At 52.1% G+C, this 22,820-nt stretch overlaps 1 protein-coding gene and 1 long non-coding RNA gene across 3 annotated transcripts in view; one reads left to right on the top strand and one right to left on the bottom strand.

Moving 5' to 3' along the window:
• cttnbp2 (cortactin binding protein 2) overlaps nucleotides 1–21,676 on the top strand; it is a 35,182-nt gene extending 13,506 nt beyond the window's left edge. Inside the window, exons 3-24 of one of the 2 annotated variants that reach the window (XM_029841704.1) lie at nucleotides 4,582–4,812; nucleotides 7,303–8,704; nucleotides 9,967–10,263; nucleotides 11,174–11,273; nucleotides 11,955–12,105; nucleotides 12,695–12,877; nucleotides 13,223–13,340; nucleotides 13,768–14,043; nucleotides 14,837–14,932; nucleotides 15,747–15,826; nucleotides 16,178–16,264; nucleotides 16,791–16,890; nucleotides 17,017–17,178; nucleotides 17,269–17,441; nucleotides 17,528–17,706; nucleotides 17,890–18,119; nucleotides 18,229–18,420; nucleotides 18,767–18,818; nucleotides 18,923–19,022; nucleotides 19,594–19,701; nucleotides 20,075–20,390; nucleotides 20,905–21,676. In XM_029841704.1, the coding sequence (XP_029697564.1) occupies nucleotides 4,582–4,812; nucleotides 7,303–8,704; nucleotides 9,967–10,263; nucleotides 11,174–11,273; nucleotides 11,955–12,105; nucleotides 12,695–12,877; nucleotides 13,223–13,340; nucleotides 13,768–14,043; nucleotides 14,837–14,932; nucleotides 15,747–15,826; nucleotides 16,178–16,264; nucleotides 16,791–16,890; nucleotides 17,017–17,178; nucleotides 17,269–17,441; nucleotides 17,528–17,706; nucleotides 17,890–18,119; nucleotides 18,229–18,420; nucleotides 18,767–18,818; nucleotides 18,923–19,022; nucleotides 19,594–19,701; nucleotides 20,075–20,389 (4,632 nt within the window). In that variant the 3' untranslated portion in view covers nucleotide 20,390; nucleotides 20,905–21,676. Of the gene's footprint in view, nucleotides 1–4,581; nucleotides 4,813–7,302; nucleotides 8,705–9,966; nucleotides 10,264–11,173; nucleotides 11,274–11,954; nucleotides 12,106–12,694; nucleotides 12,878–13,222; nucleotides 13,341–13,767; nucleotides 14,044–14,836; nucleotides 14,933–15,746; nucleotides 15,827–16,177; nucleotides 16,265–16,790; nucleotides 16,891–17,016; nucleotides 17,179–17,268; nucleotides 17,442–17,527; nucleotides 17,707–17,889; nucleotides 18,120–18,228; nucleotides 18,421–18,766; nucleotides 18,819–18,922; nucleotides 19,023–19,593; nucleotides 19,702–20,074; nucleotides 20,393–20,904 lie in introns of both variants that reach the window. The other variant, XM_029841703.1, reaches the window with a different exon arrangement.
• On the bottom strand, nucleotides 12,788–15,981 carry LOC115251025 (uncharacterized). The gene is made up of 3 exons (XR_003889572.1): nucleotides 15,724–15,981; nucleotides 14,809–14,974; nucleotides 12,788–12,907 (listed from the first exon to the last, which is right to left on the bottom strand). It is a non-coding gene; the product is annotated as an uncharacterized lncRNA (long non-coding RNA).
• Nucleotides 21,677–22,820: the final 1,144 nt, after the last annotated feature.

The following is a 22,820-nucleotide window of genomic DNA, read 5'->3' as shown; positions in this document are numbered from 1 at the left end:
TTAGAGATGCTGCGTGTGTAGCTCAGACCGAGGCTACACTTCCCTTTTTAGGCCTCTCAATTCCGTTAAGTTTAAGGTCGGACGTTTGCGTGTGTAATTCACATCCTGATGAGGCCGAGGTTCACACACGGCGTCCACCCCTCGTGTCTCGCATCGTTGGTCCCCGGTCCGAAGGGGGTCCAAAAGCTGGAGCCGTTCGAGGAGGCCGAGTGACAAGTCTCGCAGCTTCAACTGTTCTCACGCTGCCGCCCGTCTCTAGCGGGGGGATTGGCTGACATTCAGCGTCTCATAGCAACCCACAATGTATGCATTGTGTGACTGAAGGATTCTGAGAGCTGCTTCGGAAGTCCCAGAAGCTTGATCGTTATTGGTCGTTGTGTGAAAGAGAGAATTGTAGAATAAGTGTGTGTGTGTGTGTGTGTGTGTGTGTGTGTACAGTGGTCCCTCATCAAACTTTCATCCAGGCCGTCAGCTGATCTCGGTAAACATGAGTAGAAAAAGCTGCAGCCACGTGGGATTCTGGGTAAAAATATCCCAGCGTCGTGGCTCCTCCAGTGTGTGTTCTGCATAGCAACACATGTAACGGGCTCATCTGTGTGTTTCTATCAGCTCCTGTTAACGAGGAAATGACACAAATGTCTGGTCAAGCACAAGCTGTGTTCTGGTAAAACGAAAGATTTCCACCTGCTTCGTTGTTAAAACTGTTGCTGAACTCTGCAGTTGGCCACAATATCAATACCGAAGGCCACAGACTAGTTATTGATTAGTAGAATAATTACTGCTGCCGGATTTATGGATGTGTGTCAGCGGCATGATGAACATAAGAGTTTCTACAGTTGCATCTGGAACCTCCTGCTGGTGGCACAGAACCAGAACTTAGCCGTCTTTACATTAGCGGGATTGTTTTGCTGCCCTCCCCCACCTGACATCCATCCCAGTGGAAGGCGGGAAGCAGCGTTGCCTCGACATCGGCCTGCTAAAATTTTTCTTTTTTCAGCGCTTTGAAGGAAAATTAGGCTCGACATCCGTCGGCGACGTATCGGAAGGAATCGCCGGGATCAAAGAGCTCTCCTTCGGTGGAGGGAAGAGCGTCACGCGCCGCCTCCAACCAGGAATTCCCAACATGTCTCCCGCTGCCTTTCCCACGTGGTGAAATGAGGCGTGAGCCCGGCTTTTGGGTGATGAAGACGAGGATCAGTCGCACTTTGAACTTCCAGCGCGTTGCGTAACGTCACTTTGGTGTGTGTGAGCGCAGCCTGACGGAGGAGAGACTTGACCGTAGCTCGTTTCCCACCCCCTCCGTGATCCCTCCCTCAACCGTCATCCGTCTTTTGCTGCTTTCGTCTCTCTCTGAAGCTTTGTGCTCTGCTGAAACTCGCCCTGGAACGGACGCCATCGTTATCAGGAGGGACGTTTTTTAGGGGCTTTTTTGACAAATTCAATCGGAAAATATAAATATTAGGCTTTAGAGCCTGGAGGTCAGACTCTCCAGCACCTAATTCCCGTTTTTTATTTGGTGCCTCCTCACTGTTCCTGGTTCCTACATTCTGATTTGATCCCCAGTGGAAGTTCGAGCAGCCTCACTGCGTCACTCCTGTAGCAACTGACGGACTGTGTGTGGGTGAATGACGGATGAGGCCCAGGTTGATTGGAGACATCTGGGAGGTCAGCACAACCCAAACCCCCTCATCTAGAGTCAACATCTGGATATTTCTGTGTGTATTAAAGCTGCACCGTCGAGACGCATGGGGGGCAAACATGAAGAACCAGAATCAGGATTCATCTCCTGTTTGCACCATGAATTATTTACTCTGCCGCATCATCTGGTGTAGCGGCTACAGACCGAGGAGGCAGCGCATCGGTCTGATTGGATTATTGGGCCTAATGTCCCAGACACGCCCCTGCTTCATTAACTGATTAGGTCCGGTTCTTTTGAACCATGCAGAGCAGCATCTATTGATCTTTACATTCCAATAAGACTGTAAAGAAATAAGCAGACTGTTGGGCATCGTTTCACCCAAAAACCGCCCATAAACATTTCATAGACTCCCCCGATGGCGACGCGCTCGACGGTTGAAGGCGGGACTGAACGCTTCGCCACGGCGAGCCGAGACCAGAACCCGTGGAGAGAAAGGTCGATGTATCGACACGACTGTTCTCTGGGAGAGCAGCAGCACAGGAAGGGTCTCAAAAAGCCTAAATGATGTTTTGAGGCACAATCGGTGCACAAGTAAACATATGTTGGTATAAATACAGGGTCAACAACCGTTGGGAAGCTTTGGTCGGCAACAAACAACAACAGAACAACAACCAAAGGGAAGATTTAAGTGGCTTCTGAATGGCCCAAGAGGAGGGAACACAAAGTTACGCCCGCTAAATCGACTTGGAGCCCAGATGACCGAAGTTTATTAAGCACTTTTGATCTATGTTGTCATGGCAACTGCGATTTCTGGACACTTTTCAGGTATTATGACAGGTTTGTTTGCCCGTAAGCTCTAAAAGAGAGAGGCACCTTGATCGGGTGTTCTATTTTAATTTATTTTGCATAAACACACGATGGACGGGACATTAAGCCGCCTTTGATTAGTCATTTTAATGGGATTTGTCTAATTAATTGTACACATCATGCTCGCAGACGATGGGATGGCGTTTGCATAAATGGGTTCTCCAGATTAATTGGTCAGATTCTTCCTGAAAAGCTCCTGATCGACACAGTTTCCCATAGTACTCGAATCCTTCCTCACATCTTCTGCATCTTTTAGCCTCACGCAGCTTCTCCTTGGATATCAGCTTGGGTGACACAGAAAAAGAGACAACTGCTGCTCTTGTAGCCCTTCAAGTCCCCTCAGGTTGCTTCTCCTGAGGGCCGTGCGTGGCCCACTTGCGGGTTTTGTTATTTAGCCGCCTCGTCTTTCTCTCCGTCCTTCCTGGCAGCGTCCTCCTCCCCTTTTTTTCATCTCCTCCTGCAGCGATCCGTTTCTGATTCTCTCAATTCTGGCCCACTTCCCTGAACCCTATCACCCAGCGAGTGCTGCATGCCGGTAAAGGTTGATGCTAATAATACTCTCTCAAAGCCCTCCACCAATGCTGCATTTGTAAATACCTCAGCGGTGCACAGCATCCTGGTCCAAATGTGTCAGAAACCACCTGAATTGACGTGCGGAACCTGCTGGAAACATGCTAGCAGACGCCATGTGCTTGTATATCTGAAGATTCTTTTTTCTCTCCTCTCTAACAACAACCAGCGGATCTGTGGGATCAATAATGGAGCCTCCAGGGGATTTGGTGTTTGACAGCTGATGAGATCTCAAAGGATTTGGCTCCAACTGGGGCAGCCTAATAGGGCGACCTGTGACCCCCGTGCAGCGCGACCAGTAAATATTGATGAGCGTTAGCATAGCTCCGAACAGGAAGTGAGCCAGGCTGAAGTTGTAAAGATTTTTGCCACACAACCGGTAAAATGTTGTCCAACATACACTAAATACCAACTGCGGCTCCAGCCGTCGCAGGACGTCGTCGCTTTGGAGGCTCCGAAGAGGGAAATGTTCTTTTCTAACGGCGTGTTTGAGACGCACGCCGCTCTGGACGGCTGGCGATGGTCAGTCAGTGTAAACACGCCGTAAAGAAAACGTGAAGTGTGTTTTTCTTCTGCGCGCACGCGTGTTTACGAGTCTCGCTTCTCGACATCTCCTTCTTTGGCCAAGCCAGCCGGCACGCCTTCCCGCGTCCTGCTCCCGTTCTTCCCTGGCGTTCCTTCCCTCGCCTCCACATTCAAAGCCTCCAAATGTTTGTGCCTCGCCGATTTTTGTTTTAATCGGTGCCTCGTCCTGATTTGCTCACCCACAGAATTAGATGACTTGATCCTTCAGCTGTTTATTGGGCAACACAGAAGCCTCATGTGACACGCAGCCACTGTATTATCAGGAGATTTATCGGTCCATGGTTGGATTGTTCCAGAGTGGACGTCACGCCAGGACAATCGCAGCAAAGCCCTCCGTCATGTCGCGCCGAGTGTTCCGCGCCTCATTTCTGTGCTCTGATTCATCCGCTGGTCACCGTCGTATTTACGTTCTGCCGGCGGTCGAGCTCAGAAGACGGATGGTGACACGAGCGGCCACAGCTGTGCAGCAGTTTTCAGCCGTGCTGGAAGCTTCCAGTAAGCCGAGACCCATCCAGAGTTGTGTTCGGGCCTGTTTCGACATGGAGGAGGGCAGAGTTCTGCTGGTTGTTTCGGAGAACCTGTGGCGGGAGGGCGAGGTGAAAGGGTGGCGCGTGCTGGAGCAGCTTCTGCACATTCTCCCGAGCTCCAAATGGAGATAGTTGTGTTTTCCCCTCGGGAATCGGCGCTAAAACAGCCGACCGCTCCGGGGAAAGCTGAGGATGTGGCAGGAATGATGTCACATCAAGCCTGCGCAGTCAGAAAGTGGCGCCATTCCTGGTAAATGGTTGCGAAGAGGTTCCTTTGGTGTAAACGAGGGGGGTTCTGATCTAATGAAAGGGAGAAACGCACCGACTGAGACCAATTAAAGCCCAGAATTCCCAGATTTCCCAGATTAAACGCGCCTCTTCTTTTCTCTCTAGGCTCAGAGGAAGGAGGTGTTTCTTCAGGAGCGATATGGCCACTACAACCTGACCGACCCTTTTCTGGCTCTCCAGAGGGATTTTGAGTCCGGGGTCCCTGGAGGCGACAAGGAGCGGCGGGCCATGGGTTCCAGCCCCATCTCCGTCCTGGAGGCCGTCATGGCGCACTGCAGGAAGATGCAGGAGCGCATGTCGGCTCAGCTGGCTGCTGCCGAGAGCCGCCAGAAGAGGGTGAGAACGTTTATTGTCCATTTGCACAACCTGAAACTCTGTTGGGAACTGCAGCGGCGTGCTCGTGCTCGTGCACGTGCGGAGCTGCATCATCGTTTCTGGTGCGTCGTTTCTGTTTTGGACGGTTGATTGTTAGGTGGGCGTCCATAACGAGTGTGTTGGGCTTTATTTTATTATGTGGCCCTAAGTATCAGGACAGCCCCCGATGCCTGTCTGTCTGTCTGTCTGTCTGTCTCTGTCTGTCTGTCTCTGTCTGTCTGTCTGTCTCTCTGTCTCTGTCTCTGTCTGTCTGCCTGTCTGTCTCTGTCTGTCTGCCTGTCTGTCTGTCTGTCTGTCTGTCTGTCTGTCTCTGCCTGCCTGTCTCTGCCTGTCTGTCTGTCTCTGTCTGTCTGTCTCTCTCTGTCTGTCTGTCTGCCTGCCTGTCTGTCTCTGTCTGTCTGCCTGTCTGTCTGTCTCTGTCTGTCTGTCTCTCTCTGTCTGTCTGTCTGCCTGCCTGTCTGTCTCTGTCTGTCTGTCTGTCTGTCAGTAATGGCTCTGTCCTGTTTTTCACCCCCGTTCTCTTCATCCTTCTGTGCTTGAGAATCGATGTGAGGCAGCGTTTGTGTGAAAGGTTGGCAGAATAATTGGGGGTATGTGATAGAGTGGAAAATCCTATATGAAGCCGTGTGTGTGTGTGTGTGTGTGTGTGTGTGTGTGTGTGTGTGTGTGTGTGTGTCGTCCCTGAACTCTGTAATAATAACAGATATATTTTGAGCCAATTGGTGCCTTAACCACATGGATGATGAGGTATGGAAGGGGGGGGTTGGGCTTTAGCTCGTTTTTGTGGCAGTGGTTGAGATTATGGTTGTTGTTGTTATTAATATTATTATTATTATTATCTATAATTTCTGCCAAGACAGGCCTGGTTGTGGCTCCACAGCTTAGTTTTAAGGTTCAAAAAGATGAATGAGGTTTCTCTCAAGTTGTAAACTCCAGTTTAGCGTCCCAATACTTTCCTTTCCGTGGTCAGACGCTGGCGAGGACGCCGTCGACCTGTGCCCCGACTCTCACCCTAACCCCGATTCCCGTGAACGTGCCTCGACACCGAAGAGCTCGTCGATACCGCTGGCGTTTCTATTTTTGTGAATAATGCCGTGGCTGAAACGAGAAGACCTTCCTTTGGTGTCGTGTTCTTGCGCTCGCAGAGCTGTTGCTACAGGCAGTGGGAGCGTCGGGAGCAGGAGGAAATGTTAATGAAAAGCTCTAAAATAACCAGGAGAATATGGATGGTTCCGAAAATTCCATGATTTCCACACACAGTGATGCATTTGCAGTATGTAGGGTTCCAGGACCTGGTTCCCTGCGCTAGGAGGGGGTCTTCGGGTTGCCGGGTCGACTGCATGCGCTATCTTTATTCCCTTTCCTGCCTCTTTGGTCTCCTGTGAATAATTTGCTGAATTATCCATGAGGTCTTAGACAAGCCGAAGGCCCACTTTTATGCCCGGCGCGCTGAATTGGGTTACGGGCTTAATGAAGACACATGTACTCCCTCATGAATCAGTCATGAAGCGTGAGGAAGCCCCCTCTCGTGATGGTGAACAAACAAGGTTCCAGCCGTTGGTGGAACTTCTTAATGACGTCGTTACCCGACGACGTCTTTGTTTCTGTTTTCTCCCAGTTGCTGCCGGTGGTAACTCGTTTGGTTTTTATCTCGCTCCTCGGCTAATGGCCAGCGAGCTAGCGCATAATTATCACTTTTACACCCTGCTGCAGCAATTATCACACTCATTAAAGCTCTTATTAATTCCTAATGTCAGAATGGAGCATATTAAGCAGATCCAGGTTGCCAAATGTGCTGCAGTTATGGAGTTTCTGGTGAGGTGGACAATGGCTGGTGTGATTGGTCGCTGGTGCACGTCATCCTCCCTCAAACCATCTCAAGCCACCTACTGGTTGAGCCCTGTAACGCAGCCTTGTGATCCTCCACGTGCCCGACCAGGCGCCAGTTCACCGCTGAACTGGGTTCAGTCCATCCCAGTGTGTCACACGATGTGTTGACCTCCAGCAGATATAATCCTCGGCCAATTAGCAGCTAGTTTTAGTACTTACTGTACTTTAGAAAAACGGCCTCCACCCCCGTGCACTTCCGTAGCATCATCCAGTAGTGTGCTCGCTGGTGGCGGAGGGCGAGGGTCGGGGGAGGCAGGTCACCGGAACTTTTGTTCGAGGCTTGTCAGGGTGATGGGGGGGTCTTGGCCGTTGGGTGGAGAGCCTCAGCTAAGCCCTGTTACTCCCCCTGAAGCTGGCTGTGCGCTAACAATAGCAGCAGTGCAGCCGATACGGAGGCCGGCGCTTTGACAAGTCATCAAAATTCAAGCAGCGGGGAAACGCTGTGCTTGCACTAACGCACGCTGAAGTTCTTGATACGGGGCGGTTTACCTTACCTCGCCAAATACTACTTCCCCCTCTGCTTTTTCAGATAAAAGAATCAACCTGTGTGATTTCTTTCAGCTGGAGATGGAGAAGCTGCAGCTGCAGAGTCTCGAACAGGAGCACCGCAAGCTAACGGCGCAGCTGAAGGACGAGCGCGAGAAGAACAAGCACATCGTCATGATGTTGGTGCGCGAGTGCAAGCAACTGGCCACGCGGGTGGTCGAGGAGTCGCAGCGCTTCGACGAGCTCCAGGCCCGCCTGGAGGAGGAGGGCCGCGCCTCCGGACGCCTGCAGGAGGAGCTGACCACGGAGAGGCAGCGCAGCCAGCAGATGGAGGCCAAGATGGAGAAGCAGCTGTCGGAGTTTGACACGGAGCGGGAACAGCTGCGCGCCAGGCTGGGCCGCGAGGAGGCGGAGAGCCTGGGTCTGCGGCAGCAGGTGGAGCAGCTCAGGACTGAACAGGGTGACGGGAAGGATGGCGCCGCCGCCGCCGCCACCGTCGCGCTGCCCGAGCCTAAAACGCTCACGTCCGTCTCCGTCACCACAGAGCCCGTCAGCTCTCGAACAGCATCGTGCCAAACGGACCTGCCCCCCGCCGAGGCAGAGCTTCCCAAGAAGAACCCCCTCGCTATACCCGTTAAACCCACGCCTGCCAATTACGTGGGCCTGAGTCTGCCGAAGACGCCCGGCCGGGGCATCGCCCACAGCAGCTCGGGAGGACTGGCGCAGGCGGAAAATGGGTCAGAGGGTCAAGTGCCTCATGGCTTACCGAGCGGAGTCAGCCCCCGTGTCCAGGCGGCGCGCTACAAGTTCCAGGAACAGGACCAAAACGGCACAGCGTCCCAGAGTCCTCCCGCTCGTGACCTTTCCCCTACCAACCGGGACAACTTCGCCGCCAAGCAGCAAGCGCGGCACACGGTCACGCAAGTCCTCTCGCGGTTCACCAGCCCCCCCGCCGGAGGTGGCGGACCGCTCCGCCCGGGTCTGCCCCACTCTGCATCGGAAGGGGGCCCTTTTCCAGGCCGCCTGAGCCACCCCATTGGCCTCAAATCACCAACTGTGGCCAGGATTGACCGTGGAAACCCTCCCCCCATCCCTCCAAAAAAGCCAGGGCTTTCCCAGACCCCCTCTCCTCCTCACCCGCCCATTAAGGTGGTGGGGGACAGCAGTCGCACCCCTGCAGCTGGGCTGAAACCAGCCACACCCCAGCTGCCACCCAAACCTGCCCTGGACCTGGTCCCAGCCCTGACGGCCTCTCAGGTGGGTTCCTGCTCCTCGTGTCCCTCCCCGGGGCCTGGCCGGGGCCCTCGGCCGCAGCCGGCGGCAGCAGCATGTGCAGAGTGCCCCCCCGTCGTCAGCACTGTCACCACTGTCAGTAGCACCTCCTCCATAAACCCCCCTTCCACCTCCTCTTCCATTAGTGCTCCATCTTCCCGTAGTTCCCGCTCCTCAGCAGGCAGCCCCCTGGCAACAGCATCAGGTAAAAGGGCTCCACCTCCCTCCGGTCCTCTCCGCTCCCTTTATCTCTTCCACTATATTTCTGTAACTGCAGGAATGAAGCACAGAGTAGCGCAGCATTAATCCAGCCGGTGTCCTAAACCACCTCCTGAGACCTGTCGCTCTTTTCTGCCGTCTCTCCCTCCGACCTTGAGGCGTCCTCTGCCGGGACGCCCTTCCTTTCCCTGTCTCGTCACGTTAGCGGCCAGCGGTGAGAGCGTGTTGCTAACGTGCTCCTGGCTGCGTTGCTCAGGGACTCGAGGTTGTCGTGACGGCGGGAACCGAGGCAAAGCAGACGGATCCTCTCACTTATAACCCCTGTCCTCTCTGAAGCTGATGCCAGAGGCTGCTCTCACTCCTCCCCTTCCCTTCCCTCCTCTCCTCCATTAGCATGCCACCACCACTCTCTCACTTCCTGCTCTCCTTCATACAGTCGCTTCACCTTTTGATTGCTTCCCAGCATAAATGCAGCATCAGAACCACAGTGTTTGTACATTTTATGATTGCATGATATTGCCTAATAAATAAATCTGCTTATTCGTGAGGATGAGGAGAATGATTTTGAACTTAAAACTACATTTCCTGTTTATTCTGCTTCCTGTTTCCCCTCTTTGGCTGTGATTCAGTTGATATTTACTTGATTTTTGGTGTTTGCATGTTACTCTGTGATGGATGTTTGAGTATGATAAAAGGAGAATCTTGTTGTTTCCTCTGACGTGTTATAATCTGTAGAATCACGCTGGTATGAAAAGTCTGAGGAAATATCTGACACATTAGGTCTCTGAATAACTATTTAGACGCTCCGTCTGCAGCAGACATGGAGTTTTTGGGGACATTTCAGATGCTTTTCATATTTTAATGCTGTCCCCGCTGTAATTACACATGAATAGCATGTCGTAACTGTCCCTTTTGTGTTTGCGACATTTGAAAGCGTCTCTTCCGTCAGCAGCACGTTTCATTTTTCGTTCGACCTTTTTGACATTTTTTGAATCCTCGCGCCCGTAACCGCTCCTGGCCAACGCCGATGGGCCGGGTTTGTTTTCAAAGAGCTCAACACGAGAAGAAACGTCCGCTGCTGATCTGACAGAGACGATTCTTGATTTTTCTGTGGAATTAAAGTGTGCTCTCGTTCCCCCACGATCCCTCCTTGCACCCGTGCTCAGCACTTCTAGAAGCCCCCTCTTCCTCCTGCTCTCCTCCTCCCAGTTTAACCTGTGCTGCTCCTGCTCCTCCTCCCCCCTGCAGGCTGGTGTCCCTCCGTAGCCTCCTCTCTAGGCGGCGGTGGGCCTGCTGCCCTGGACAGGCGCCCCCTGCTTTCCCAAGCTGCTTCCCAGGGAAATGTCACTTTATTGTCAAAGCTGCTTAACCAACCAGACCCGACCGCCAACACCAACACCACCACCTCCACCTCCACGTCCGTCAACACCTCCTCTACCACCGCCGTGGGGAACACACCCGATCATCCCGACCGAACTCACCACCCGCACCACAACCTCAACCAAACCTCTGCGCTGTTTGCTGCTGCTCAGGATGGACACACAGGTAACCAAGCTTCCCTCTTTAACTGGAGTGCTTTTAACATCCCTGTCTGTCAACGTCCCCTTAAATTAGTGCCCATTTCCCCCTCAAATGGGCTTAAATGCGAAGCGGATTAGTTTCCAGAGGAGCGTCGCTCTGGTGACTTTGTGTGAAATTAGATAAAAACAAGCCGCTGTTAAGATGCTGCGCGCTTTTATAACGGCGCGATCGGGGCTGAAAGACAAAAGGGAGTCCCAGACTGAGCGCGACGGGGATGTTCCAGACATCAAACCCACGACACTTCTTTCCTTTTGTGTTCTATACCCCCCGCCCCGGTGTTTTACCACAGTAAAAAACAGTCTCTGTAGTGAGATGGTCCAGGTCTGTATCCTCAGTTCAGATCTGTTACTATTCAAATTTAGGTGGACTAATGAGTCGTTTAAGGTCATGGAGGTGGATTTTAACCCCCAAACCCTGAGACCGACCCACAACAAGTCCAGAAGTGCTGGTCCGGGCGCGTCAGGAGCCTCCGTGCTGCTGTAATCTTTAATCACATGAGTGCTGTCTGATCCCATTAACAGAGATGGTCTGTGATGCTGGACCTTTTACTACCTCAGCACAGACGAGGGCTCTTTAACACACACACACACACACACACACACACACACACACACACACACACACACACACACACACACACACACACACACACACACACGATGATCCCAGCTCTGCCCCATCACTTCTTTCACTTTCCAAACTAACACAGCTGTTTAGAATTTGAATTTGTTCATCAAGAGACGTCAACGAGCACATTTGCCCCACCGATACCCTGCAGAGCCGGTATCCATGGCAACGGTTGCTTGATTTGCTCACGTTTCGAGACGCGGTGTCATGTGATTGTTGATGGCGAGCATCTTTCTGTCCCCGCCAGAGCGCGTGAAGCTGCTGCTGTCTTCTGGATCACCCGCTGATGTGTCGCACCAAAACGGATTCACACCTTTGCACCTGGCCGCCGCCTACGGCCACCGCAGGTGAGCTCGCAGCCGCCTGCGCTCGCACACTCGCCTCTCAAAAAAAGAAGAGGAGTTACAGTTTTAAGGGGATCATGAATAGAATTGAGTTATAGTGCTCAAATCTGGACTAAGATCGATCCTGGTACTAGAGAGGCAAACACTGGTCACAGCATCATTGACCAGCAAAGCTCCAATGGAGGGTGTGTGTGTGTGTGTGTGTGTGTGTGTGTGTGTGTGTGTGTGTGTGTGTGTGTGTGTGTGTGTGTGTGTGTGTGTGTGTGTGTGTGTGTGTGTGTGTGTGTGTGATGCGCAGGACCAGCTGGGGAATGTGCAGTGTTGTAATATCTGATCAGTGTTATTTTTAGAGTGGGGATATCCAGAAGGCAGGCAGGCATGCATGTGCACACACACACACACACACACTCTGTCATCCCCTTTTCTACAGTGGTCATGACTCAGTGCTAACGTTAGCAGACAAGCTCGGTTTTTATGAGTAAACAGAAATACAGTTTTAGTGCTTGTGTGGGCTGATTGATGATGCTAGGCTAGGCTAGGCTAAAGCTGGCTGCCTGATGGCATATTCAATTACCATGCAGATGCATGATGGGATGCAGGATAAAAGCATCTTTGGAGTGTTGTGATGGCGTCCAGCCCAACAAAAGCTACACTTCACATAAACCTTTCTTTTGCTTCCTCCAGCTGTGTGGAGGCGCTTCTGGCTGCTGGCGCTGCTGCGGACGCAACGGCGGCCAACGGTCAGACGCCTCTCTTACTGGCTTGTGAGGCAGGAAGGCTGGACTGCGTCCGAGTCCTGCTGACGGCCGGAGCCGATCGCTCACGCACCACCGAGGTAGGTCCTCCTTAACTTAACCTAAACGGCAAAATCGCCCTGGAATTTTTCCCAGTTTGGTTTAATTCAGCTTCGTTTTTGTGAAACTGAAGCTAATCTTCAACCTCACCTCACTTTCGTCTTTATCACTCGCGCTCGTCATCTTGTGAGTGTTATCGAGGGTTCTTTCATCCGATTGGTGCACTCTAATGGCTGTGCAGGCATCCCAAGTCTCCACGGCAACCATAGGGGCCTTTTAGTTGCTGTGGCAGCTTGTGACAGGAGCCTATATTTAGTTTGCTGCTTTGTTCCACATTTAGAAGGCTGGTTTCTCATCTGAGCCACAGAATCACATGTGAAATTCTCTATAGCATATCTGACCCGTTCAGCGCACGTTTATTTTTAGACCTGCAGAAAACGTTGGCCGGCGTGTTGAGTCAAACATAATGATTTTACAGGCGGGTGGAGGGTTTAATTCTCAATGTGGACCGCACATTTTGCTGTCTGTCCTGCAGAATATCCTTTATTAGATAATTAACACACAAGTCAATGAAGAAAACCAACATTTAGTTCTGATAATGTGGCATAAGTCTGTGGCTGTCCTCTGCAGGACGGCTGCACGTCTCTTCATGCGGCGGTGCGTTCGGGACACGCCGATACCCTGCGCCTCCTCCTCAGCCACCCAGCCCAGGGTGACCCCGGCGTGCCACCGGAGCCGCCTGCTGCCCTGCTGAACCGGGCCAACAGCGACGGCTGGACGGCCGCACACGTGGCCGCCGCGCTCGGCCTGAAGGTGAGAAGCAGCGTCGCCTCGCGCCTGAATCTAAACAGGAAGTGGTTCACTAACACGTTTGAAATAACTCGCTGTATCGTGGTGCTGATGTTTCCCTCCCCCCCCCCCCCCCGTCTACACTGTCAAATCCTTCTCTGCGCCCGTTAACCTACACTCGCATTAACCCGTCCAGCCTGTCTTCTGTTAATGTCCCGTCCTCGGCACGGCTGACCTTGCTGGTAGGAGACACCAGACGAGCGTCGGGCCTGAATATGAATGAGGAGCTTCGAGCTTTAATGAGATGTTGTTGGAGTATTCCTGAGCAGAACTGTGTGTGTGTGTGTGTGTGTGTGTGTGTGTGTGTAGGAATGTCTGGGGGTGCTGTGCAGCCACAGTGAGCAGGACATCTCCAGGAGAGACAAGTGTAATCGCACTCTTCACGACCTCGCAACCGATGACTGCAAGGAGCTACTTGAGAACCTCCGTAAGTGACCTCCTAGACCAGGGGGGGGGGCAAATCCAGTCCTCGAGGGCCGGATCCAAGCCGGACTTTCTGTCCCACAGGTAAACACGCTCACCTGGGGTTCCATTTGCCTTGGTGAAAGCGGTTTCTCCCTGGTAGGATGCAAAGCCTGGCTGGATTCCAGCCTTCGTGGATTGGACTTGCCCATCAGAGGAGGTCAAATCCAGTCCTCGATGGTTGAATTTAAGCAGGGATTTACATCCTACCAGGCAGGAAATGTTTTCACCAAGGTAAATGGAACCCCAGGTGAGAGTGTTTACCTGTGGGACAGAAAGTCCGGCTTGGATCCGGCCCTGGAGGACTGGATTTGCCCACCCCTGTCCTAGACGGTGGCGTGTGCTTATACAGACAGGTTGGTTTCATGGCAATGTTCCTCTTCCTCCTCCAGACCTGTACCAGGCTCTGGTGTGTCTCCAGTCTTCAGGTGGAGGCACAGACGCGTCCCCGTGTCCTGAGGAGTCCAGCGGGACGGCCGGCAACCAGCTGGTGTTGGGCAGAGTGTCAGTCGACCGGACCATGCGATGGGCTCAGCTGACCTCTGCCCTGAATCAGATCTTCACCTCGTACCTCCAGACGGTCTGTGGAGAAGCCCCATCGGTCGGGGGGGAGAGGACGCGGTCGCCACTGGGCCTCGGACCTGGGAGCATCTCCTCCCTCCTCATAGGTGAGGACACCAAACTCTCTGTCGCGTCATTTTACAGTCTGTGTTGGACGCTCCAGCCGTTGTTTTGGCTTAATGGTTACCATAGTAACCGTGTTCTAGAGGAACACTCAAATGTGACGCGGCTGAGGGGCGGAGCTTGATACGGGCTTGGTGGTGGTGGGTGTGTGTACACATGCGATATCATATTTGTTGGATTTAATAATTAATCTGTTGCTGGTGATCATTTCATTGTGGATGAATCTTAAACTACAGGCTGCTCGTGTGTGTGTGTGTGTGTGTGTGTGTGTGTGTGATGAAAGAAGCAGTGTGATGCATAATAGATGAGGGAGATGGGGCGAGACACCAATTTAGGATAAAACGTCCGGGATCAAACGGCAGACGTCCAGACGCTCTTTGGTGTCTCGCGTTATCGGGTGAATCTGTCGGCTTTTTTTTTAGCTGGAATTTTGGGTCAAATCTTGTTTTTAACTCGGCATCGAAAAAGGGGAAATCCTAAAAAAACTACCTGCTGGTTTTCGGTGGAGACGCGGCCCAAATATTGATGGAAAAACCAACATGTCCGTTGTTCTGCAGAGACCAAATGTTCAAAAGACTGAAAGAATTCTTGGAAAAATAAGCTTCGCCTTCTCCGGGAACAAAACCAGAATGATGTTGCGCAACTGACATTTGTTAGCCTGAATATTGGCGCTGGTTTGAATCATCGCTGCTGGTTCGAAGTAAAATTTGTCCTTTTTAGTACGAATGTGAGAAATTGTTGTTACTGACCGTTTCATCCCCGTCTTCTCTCTCCCAGGAGACACCGAGTGGTTGCCGGGTCAGGAGCTGCCTCTGTCCCCGTGGGACCTGGTCAGGAAGCCTCTGAGCCAGTGCATCACCATCCGCATCAAAGGTAGGACACGCGGAGCCAAAACCCAGGTGGAACCCCCAGAACCTGTAAAACAAATGGAGAGGAGAGTCCGGAAAAGGAGCTTTGACACATAAATAACAGATCCTGGCAGCTTTGTTGGCCACGGATCGTCTGTCAGGCCCGTCCGTCACTGGGTGTCGCCATGGGTTCCAGACAATGGCCCAATAACAAAGCTCCACAAGACCGCTGAAAGATCTCCAAAAAGACCCCCCCCACCCTAAACTAAAATGTCTTGAAACGACAGGCTCGGCTCCCGCGTCTGTGACGGGGGGATTTCACGCCGAGCCGCCTCTTTGTTCCGTCCGAGGATGCAATTTTTGGTTTTTTGATTTGATCCGAGCCGTCGGCGGCACCAGAAAGGTTCCCCCTACGGCCCCGCTAATGATTATGGATGAGTCACGGCCGCAGATATTGGAATAATCTGTCTTTGTCTGCTGCCCCCGCTCCTCCAATGACTTCATCTGGTGCGTTCGTTGCGTCGGTGAGTCAGGAAACGACAGTCTGGCACCCTGGAAATCACCTCCCAAACCATCGGGGCGTTTAAGAAGAAACAAAGAGTTTCTTCCTCCAATCAGCCGATCGATTTACCGCTGCTTCCCTGAAATCTATGTTGAGTCTTCCCGTTTGTGTGTCGAATATTCCGGCTGTTTGAGGGCAAACGGGACAGAGCTGAACGTTCGGCATCGAGTTTCTGAGCTGAGAAAGGTCACCTTTGGTGGCTGCAGCAGTGTGATGTCACTGCTGCGCCCGGCAGCCAGGGTTTGAGGATTTACCGTGTCAACGTTGTTCCTGACAGGTTTGTCCGAATCCTGTTTGGATGAGCTGGCTCTGGAATGTCTCTTCCCTCTGCCGCTGCTGTACAACTACGTCCGCCTGGTACGTAAACGCACGCACACGCGCTCTCATTCACACGAAGGGGGAAGGATTAGATGAAGTCAGGAGGGAGCAGAATGATTGAGCTGTATAGGAGGGAGGGGAAGTGACGGGCAGGCGAAAAGGAGCGTTTCATTAGACAATGCTTTCTAGTGCTTATAGCGCCCCCTGCTGGGCGTTCGGTAAACCTACGTTTTAACTGCTCAACAGTAATTCACATGGGGGTAAATATTAAAATATCCACTGCGTGAAGTCATACAAAACAGGAATGATGGCGATAAGTGAAATGTATGTCAGCAGAGAGGATAATCTGCTCAACAGGAAGTAATCCTCTCCTCCTCATGTCTCCGGCAGGTGCAACAGTATGGAAACCTCATCTTTCACGGACTTGAAGGCAGCTGTCAAGAGGACATCGCCAACGCGGTGGCCGGCTGCATCAAGGTGGGTCGGGGAGCTGAAACATCTGGCCTGATGTGGCCCCAGCGGCTCCATCCCTGTTTAGGAACGTCGACCTGCAGAGTGTGATGCAGCGACACAGACGTCGCCTCACCGTTAGGCCGCTTAAATCCAGTTATATACATATATTAACGTCCTTTTCTACACAGCAAGTTGTAAAAAGCATTCACGATTATTGAAGCCTGGAAAATTAATCCCCACAAATCTGAGAGACGGGGTGGGTGAGCTTATTCTACTCGGCTGCCGAGTAGAATAAAACCATAATTTGGTTTTCTTTTATTCATAATTGAAAATGAGAATGAAGCTCTTAAAAAAAATAAAATAAAAGAAGACTGCCGACAGCCGCGCATTCAGAAAAGCCCTCCGTTCATTCACCTTCTCCTCCTGCTCCACTTCTTGGTGCAGTAGTAATACTACATTTTCATTGTTTCCATGACAACGTGCTCCCATCTTGCCTCTGCATCCTCACTCATCCTGCCCTCCTCTCTCTCTCTCTCTCTCTCTCGCCCAGTCAAAGCAGGAGGCAGAGGGGCTCGACTGTGACGTACTGAGGGTGGAGGTGGACCAGCACCTGACCAAGGAGCAGCTGCTGGAGACGTTCATCGACTGTGGTAGACACACACACACACACACACACACCCCCACACACACACCACCTTATCCCATGTCCACCTGAATGTGATCAGAATTCCGTAATAATCCTACCGGTAATAATCCTTCCTGATGCCGTGTGCCAGGTTTTCTGGTACCGACGGTGGCGTCAGCGGGCCGCACAGCTCGCTGTGTGGTCGTGCTGCTGGAGGGCCTGGAGAAGGCCTCGTCGCTGACATGCCTCCTGGGAGACCTCTGCCACAGTCTGGACACCAGAGACCCGTCTTCGCCGCTCCTCCTCAACACGGGTACGATGGCAGCCTGTCGGGTTTCAGAGGACCGTCGCTGATTAGGCTGAAACGTTGTGGTGAAGTGGAGGACTTCCTGTCTGTTTGCAGGTCCTCACCACTTCTGTGAAGGCAGCTTCCTGATTGCGACCTTGTCGAAGTCCCGCCTCCAGGGGTCAGAGCTCCGCCTCCAGCAGCATTTCCGCTGGGTAACGCTTCGTTGGGACCAGGAGCCGCTGCACGGCCTGCTGGGAAGGCAGCTCCGCAGGAAGTTGCTCCATAAGGTCAGAGGATGTCCACCGCCAGCTTGGTCCTATTATCGGTGACCAGTTACAATAACGCGCCTGAATTGTTTCCACCCCGCCCCCAGGTGGGATCTGGAGTCTGGACACCTGACGGCCTCATGGAGCGCTCGGTGCTCTGGGTCAGCCAGGTTTGGCAGCAGCTTAATGCCTGTCTGTCACGCCTTGGCACCCATGAGGCTTTGCTGGGCCCACAGCTCTTTCTCTCCTGCCCGGTGGTCTCGAACAACACACAGGCGATTGTCAGGTGAGCGTTTCCCTCCCAAAAATGTGTCACCGTAGAGTAACTGAAACATATGTGAACCACAGACACACACATAGAGTTGGGCTACATTAATTAGCATGTTAGCTACAGTCGATTTTTACAGGCCACTGAAATGTTTTTGACACTTTATAATATAGTTGCAGTAAAAATTTCTCACGTTTCCAGATGGTTGGCTCGACTCTGGAACGCCGTGGTCGTCCCCCGCGTGGAAGAAGCCATCATCGCCCGGGTAACGACCAAGCGCTCCTCCTCCTCCATCTCCCCCTCTTCCTCGTCGCAGCGACCGTCTCTTAGCAACTGCGGGCTGAGTGCAGGGCAGCAGGCGGTGGTGAAAGCCGCCCTCAGCATCCTGGTCAATAAGGCCGTTCTCCTCGGCTGCCCTCTTCGCCGACACGGTGCGTGGGCGCCACAGGATGGCGAGGGCTCATTCACGGCTTCTGGCGGTTGTGCTAAGAATAATAAAATAACATCACACGACTGATTTCTGTGGTCTGTCCTCGGCAGAGATGGACAGATACCTGCTGGAGTTCCGTGGCGGAAACTTCCCGCTGTCGGGCATCAGCTCCTACAAAGGAAGCGGCGGTGGAGGGGGCAGGCGGGGGCGCGACAGCGGCAAGTTGAGACGGTCCAACACCAGCCCGCGGAAGAAGGGAGGATCCACACTGAAGTGGAGCTGCAGCGGTTCCTTCAGGGAAGGTAGGGCAGTTGCCATGACAGCACTGATAAACTAGGATCTGACGGAGGGGGGGCTTCGTGTTCATCTCACTGCATGTGGGAGCTTTTTTGGAACCTGTGGACAAGGAGGCACGTGCACTTTCAGATGAAGACTGAAAGGTTTTCAGAAGTTACAGACTTCGTTGATAATTCGTGGTTCAAAAGAAAACTCCAACTGTTCTACGGAGGAACCACAAGGGGGCGCTATTAACGGGTATAATGAAGGGCAGAATTCGGACAGAATGCGTTTCAGTAATTCTGCAATTATTTAATTTGAGTTTAAAGTATTGAACCATTCTTACCCAGCAATTTTTTTTTGTTGTTGCAGGTTCGAAGTCCAGCACTGACGTCCGCTTCAGTGCCAATGGCAAAGATCACAGGTTTGTCTCCTGTTGAACTGATTTCATTAATATCAACTGGTATTTAAAAACCTGGGGCTGTACTCAAGTGACCATAAAATTGTTTGTAATTGTTTTTTTTACAGGGAGCCTGTTGGTCTGTCTGTGTTCTCAGACGATGAGACTGATCTAATCAGAGAGCTCCAAACCATGTGCTCCAGTAAATCAGAGCCAGACATCAGTAAGGTACAGTCACATGTCACCATCAGTTCTCCAACTCCGCTATTTAGATGAAGCGTTTGTATGCAAATCTCAAATTCTGTGCAACATGAAGGTTTATCAGTGTCTTTTACTAGATCAAAATCTTAATTCAAAGGGTTTTTTTTGCATTTATATTGGACCCTGACTCCTGATTGACTGTATATGGAGTTTTAACCTAACGTGACAAATGAGCACTTTTGTATCTGCTGCCCCCTGGCGGCCATAGTTAGTATCGCGTTTGATTTCAGTTGATTTCTGCACATGATTAATCTGCTGACTTTAAATGACAGACAGGCCTCTCGCTAGAAGTTTGTTTTTTTAAGCAAAATCGGGTCATCATACTTATTTTAATGTAGTCTGACTCATCCCAAAATTCTGTTTTAAATAAATTTCCAGACACTTCCTCATGAAAAAAAAAAAAAAAAAAAAAAGGGTTTGTCAGCGCCTCATGAACCTCCCCACCGTCTAATTCCCTTACACCAATGATCAGCTGCACAGCAACACTGCTGCCGTCACTCACGTTCGGTCCAGGTTTCACCAGTTTCGTCTCTTGCAGATCCTTCAGGCCAAAGATGACCTCATCCTCTTCGCCAGCACCCCCGCTGGGACGCCGCCGGACCACGCCGCAGAGCAGGAAACCGCCCACGATCAACAACTGCAGACGGTGAGAGCACAACAAAGATTTAAGCCCACAAAATATTTATAACAGTAGGTGCTGCGTCTGGGGAAAAACAGAAGATTCATCAGCGGGATTAACCCCGAAATTCGGTTGATGTCCTTTGATGTGGTGGGATTTAGGAGCTGCCGCTCACCACAGGAGTCGTCCAAAACACTGCACAAGGGAACAAAAGACAAGGAACCAAAACATTTTAAGTGATTAGCGAGGGAATTCCGGCAGAAATCTCGTGTGTTTATAGTTCCTTAACTTAAATTTCTACACTCGGTTGTTCCCGTTTCCTCCTGTGAGCTTCAGATTTATGTTTAAGTGCGTCCTTGTTAAAATGGCCGCCGCTCACCTGATGCTACGTCGCCTGCAGCCTGGCGTCGGTCAGTCCCGCAGCAGCTCCAGCAGCCACGCAGCCGTCCAGAACCGAGACCGCCGATCCAGCCCCCGCGCCAGATCGCAGCTCCCCATCCCGAGCAGCAGGGGGCAGCAGACACGAGCCGCTTCCACCGCCAACGGCAGCCCCGTCCGCAACCAGACGCCCCCCACCCGGGGCAGAATCAGCAGCAGAACGAAGCCGATGCCCCCCAGCAGCAGCAACAACAACCTCTACCGTAACAACATCAACAACCAAACACAAGAAGACATCTGGATCTTCAACAGAGACCTGCATGACAACAACAAATAGACTTCCCCCCCCCCCCCCCCCCCCCCCCCCCCCCCCCCCCCCCCCCCCCCCCCCCCCCCCCCCCCCCCCCCCCCCCCCCCCCCCCCCCCCCCCCCCCCCCCCCCCCCCCCCCCCCCCCCCCCCCCCCCCCCCCCCCCCCCCCCCCCCCCCCCCCCCCCCCCCCCCCCCCCCCCCCCCCCCCCCCCCCCCCCCCCCCCCCCCCCCCCCCCCCCCCCCCCCCCCCCCCCCCCCCCCCCCCCCCCCCCCCCCCCCCCCCCCCCCCCCCCCCCCCCCCCCCCCCCCCCCCCCCCCCACCCCCCCCCCCCCCCCCCCCCCCCCCCCCCCCCCCCCCCCCCCCCCCCCCCCCCCCCCCCCCCCCCCCCCCCCCCCCCCCCCCCCCCCCCCCCCCCCCCCCCCCCCCCCCCCCCCCCCCCCCCCCCCCCCCCCCCCCCCCCCCCCCCCCCCCCCCCCCCCCCCCCCCCCCCCCCCCCCCCCCCCCCCCCCCCCCCCCCCCCCCCCCCCCCCCCCCCCCCCCCCCCCCCCCCCCCGACCTCCATATTCCGCCACAAACGCCCCACAATGTAAAGACTAGACGACCTTTGACTCTTAGTATTCGTACTTGTTAACTGTACTCGTTACACTGTACTACAGTTGTGTACTTGGGGACCATAGTTTTATTCTATTACAGTATTTGAAGTATTTGACTATTTGGTAGAAGTTTACCTGAGGAAAAAAATACCAAAAGAACGTGGTGAAGGCGACGCCGTCGCCTTATTCCAGAGCATCAACCTGCAAACTACAGTATTCCGCCAGAATACGCCGATGAAGCGTTCGACTGCCTCCAAACAGTAGAGAAATCCGGTGCTCCTGCCTGGTGCGAGGCCATCGGAGAGCAACTGAAGGTATTTATCGTGTGGTGAAAAGTGTTTTTGGATCAATGCGTTTTTTTTGGGGTTTTTATTTTTTGGCTATCAAGTATTTTGAGATATTCAAGTGTTTTATCTAAATAGCTGCAAGGTTGGTTCAGATACTGTTGAAATTAATCAGGGTTTTACAAAATATATTTGTAAATAAGAATTAGTTTAAATGCTCTATAGATTGGTGTATGTGGTCTGATGCTTGTACAGTGAAACCTAAAGAAACTGCTGACCCCCCCCCCCAAACTTGTATATAGTGTTTGTAAAATGCGTTTGGTTCTGAAGCCTCTGCTTGTTTCAAAGCGGAGGATTTGTGGCAATAAGTACTAGAAGTGTATGAACACAGGATGTCCTCGATCCACTGTAAGCCATAATAAATATTTAAACGCCCGTCGCTTCTCCCCGGAGTCACGTTCATTTGACCCCCACCCTGTTTTCTTCCATCACCACCGTTCTTATGTTTCCACTTTAAACATGTACTTTAAGTGGACGCTGTTTATATATAAATATCTATACATATGTACAGGAGAGATTTTAGTCCTTTTGATTTTGATGGCTGTTTGAGGTTTTAACAATTGTCTTTCAAGCACAAACATTAAAGTCGCTGTTTAACACCCCCCCCCCCTTTCCTCCCTGCTGGACTTAATTTTCCTTCTTTATTAGAGCCTCAGTTTAGAATTCCCAGAACTTTCCAGGTTCAGATCATTTATGCAAATAAGGTTGATTTCTGAAACTTTACAAATCTTGAACAATGCAGTGATTTTTTTTTTTTTGGACAAAATAATTTTTGTATTATATTTAATGCTGATTGCTTAATTCTAGGTTTGTATGTAGTTTCACACATCTGATTTTAAGCCTTTTATCTGGTGATTTGCTTCTGTGGTATTTACCATTTTTAAAACAATTTAAATATAAAAGTACGACATGAATAAATGTTAAATAAATGACACCCTCACTGATTCTCAAAAACATTTAGTTTAATTGGAAATATAATTGAATATTTCTTTACAATATTTGGACGCGTGTCCTATGAGTAAGAAACAAACCAGTTTTGATCTTAAATGGTTTAAAAAAAGAAAAGTCACAGTTAACGTGTCAGAAACGTCTCCAGTACCTTCCGATTTTTCCCGCCTCGCTGTTTTCCAAAGCCACCGAAGAGAAAAATCAGATTAATCGAAGCCTTTTTCCAGTTTCAGGTGGAAGAACGAACAAGCATAGCGGGTTTGAGACTGAAAAATTCCGCTTGAAAAAGGCGGCGCGGCCTTTAATGATTCGTTTCCTCGCAGCGAAAGCAGACGAGTCCCTCAGGGCATCTCTAAAGTGCATTCAAATAGAAAAATACGGGTCGTCAGAGTCAGTAAACAGCAACAGGTGGCGAGTGTGTGTGTTGGCGGTGAGGTTTCTGAAGGTCAGACCTCCTAAAACATGCAGGAAATTATTTCGCTGCACAAGGCAACAGGAGAAAGTTTGGCAAATCTGTGCTGGTAACCAGCTGCTGGGTGCACGTGCGTGTTACTGAGGACGCGCCAGAGAAT

This window comes from Takifugu rubripes, chromosome 9 (genome assembly GCF_901000725.2).
Source record: "Takifugu rubripes chromosome 9, fTakRub1.2, whole genome shotgun sequence".
Lineage (NCBI taxonomy): Eukaryota > Metazoa > Chordata > Actinopteri > Tetraodontiformes > Tetraodontidae > Takifugu > Takifugu rubripes.
Note: the sequence above shows the minus strand (reverse complement) of the source record. Positions and strands in the feature narration are given on the sequence as shown.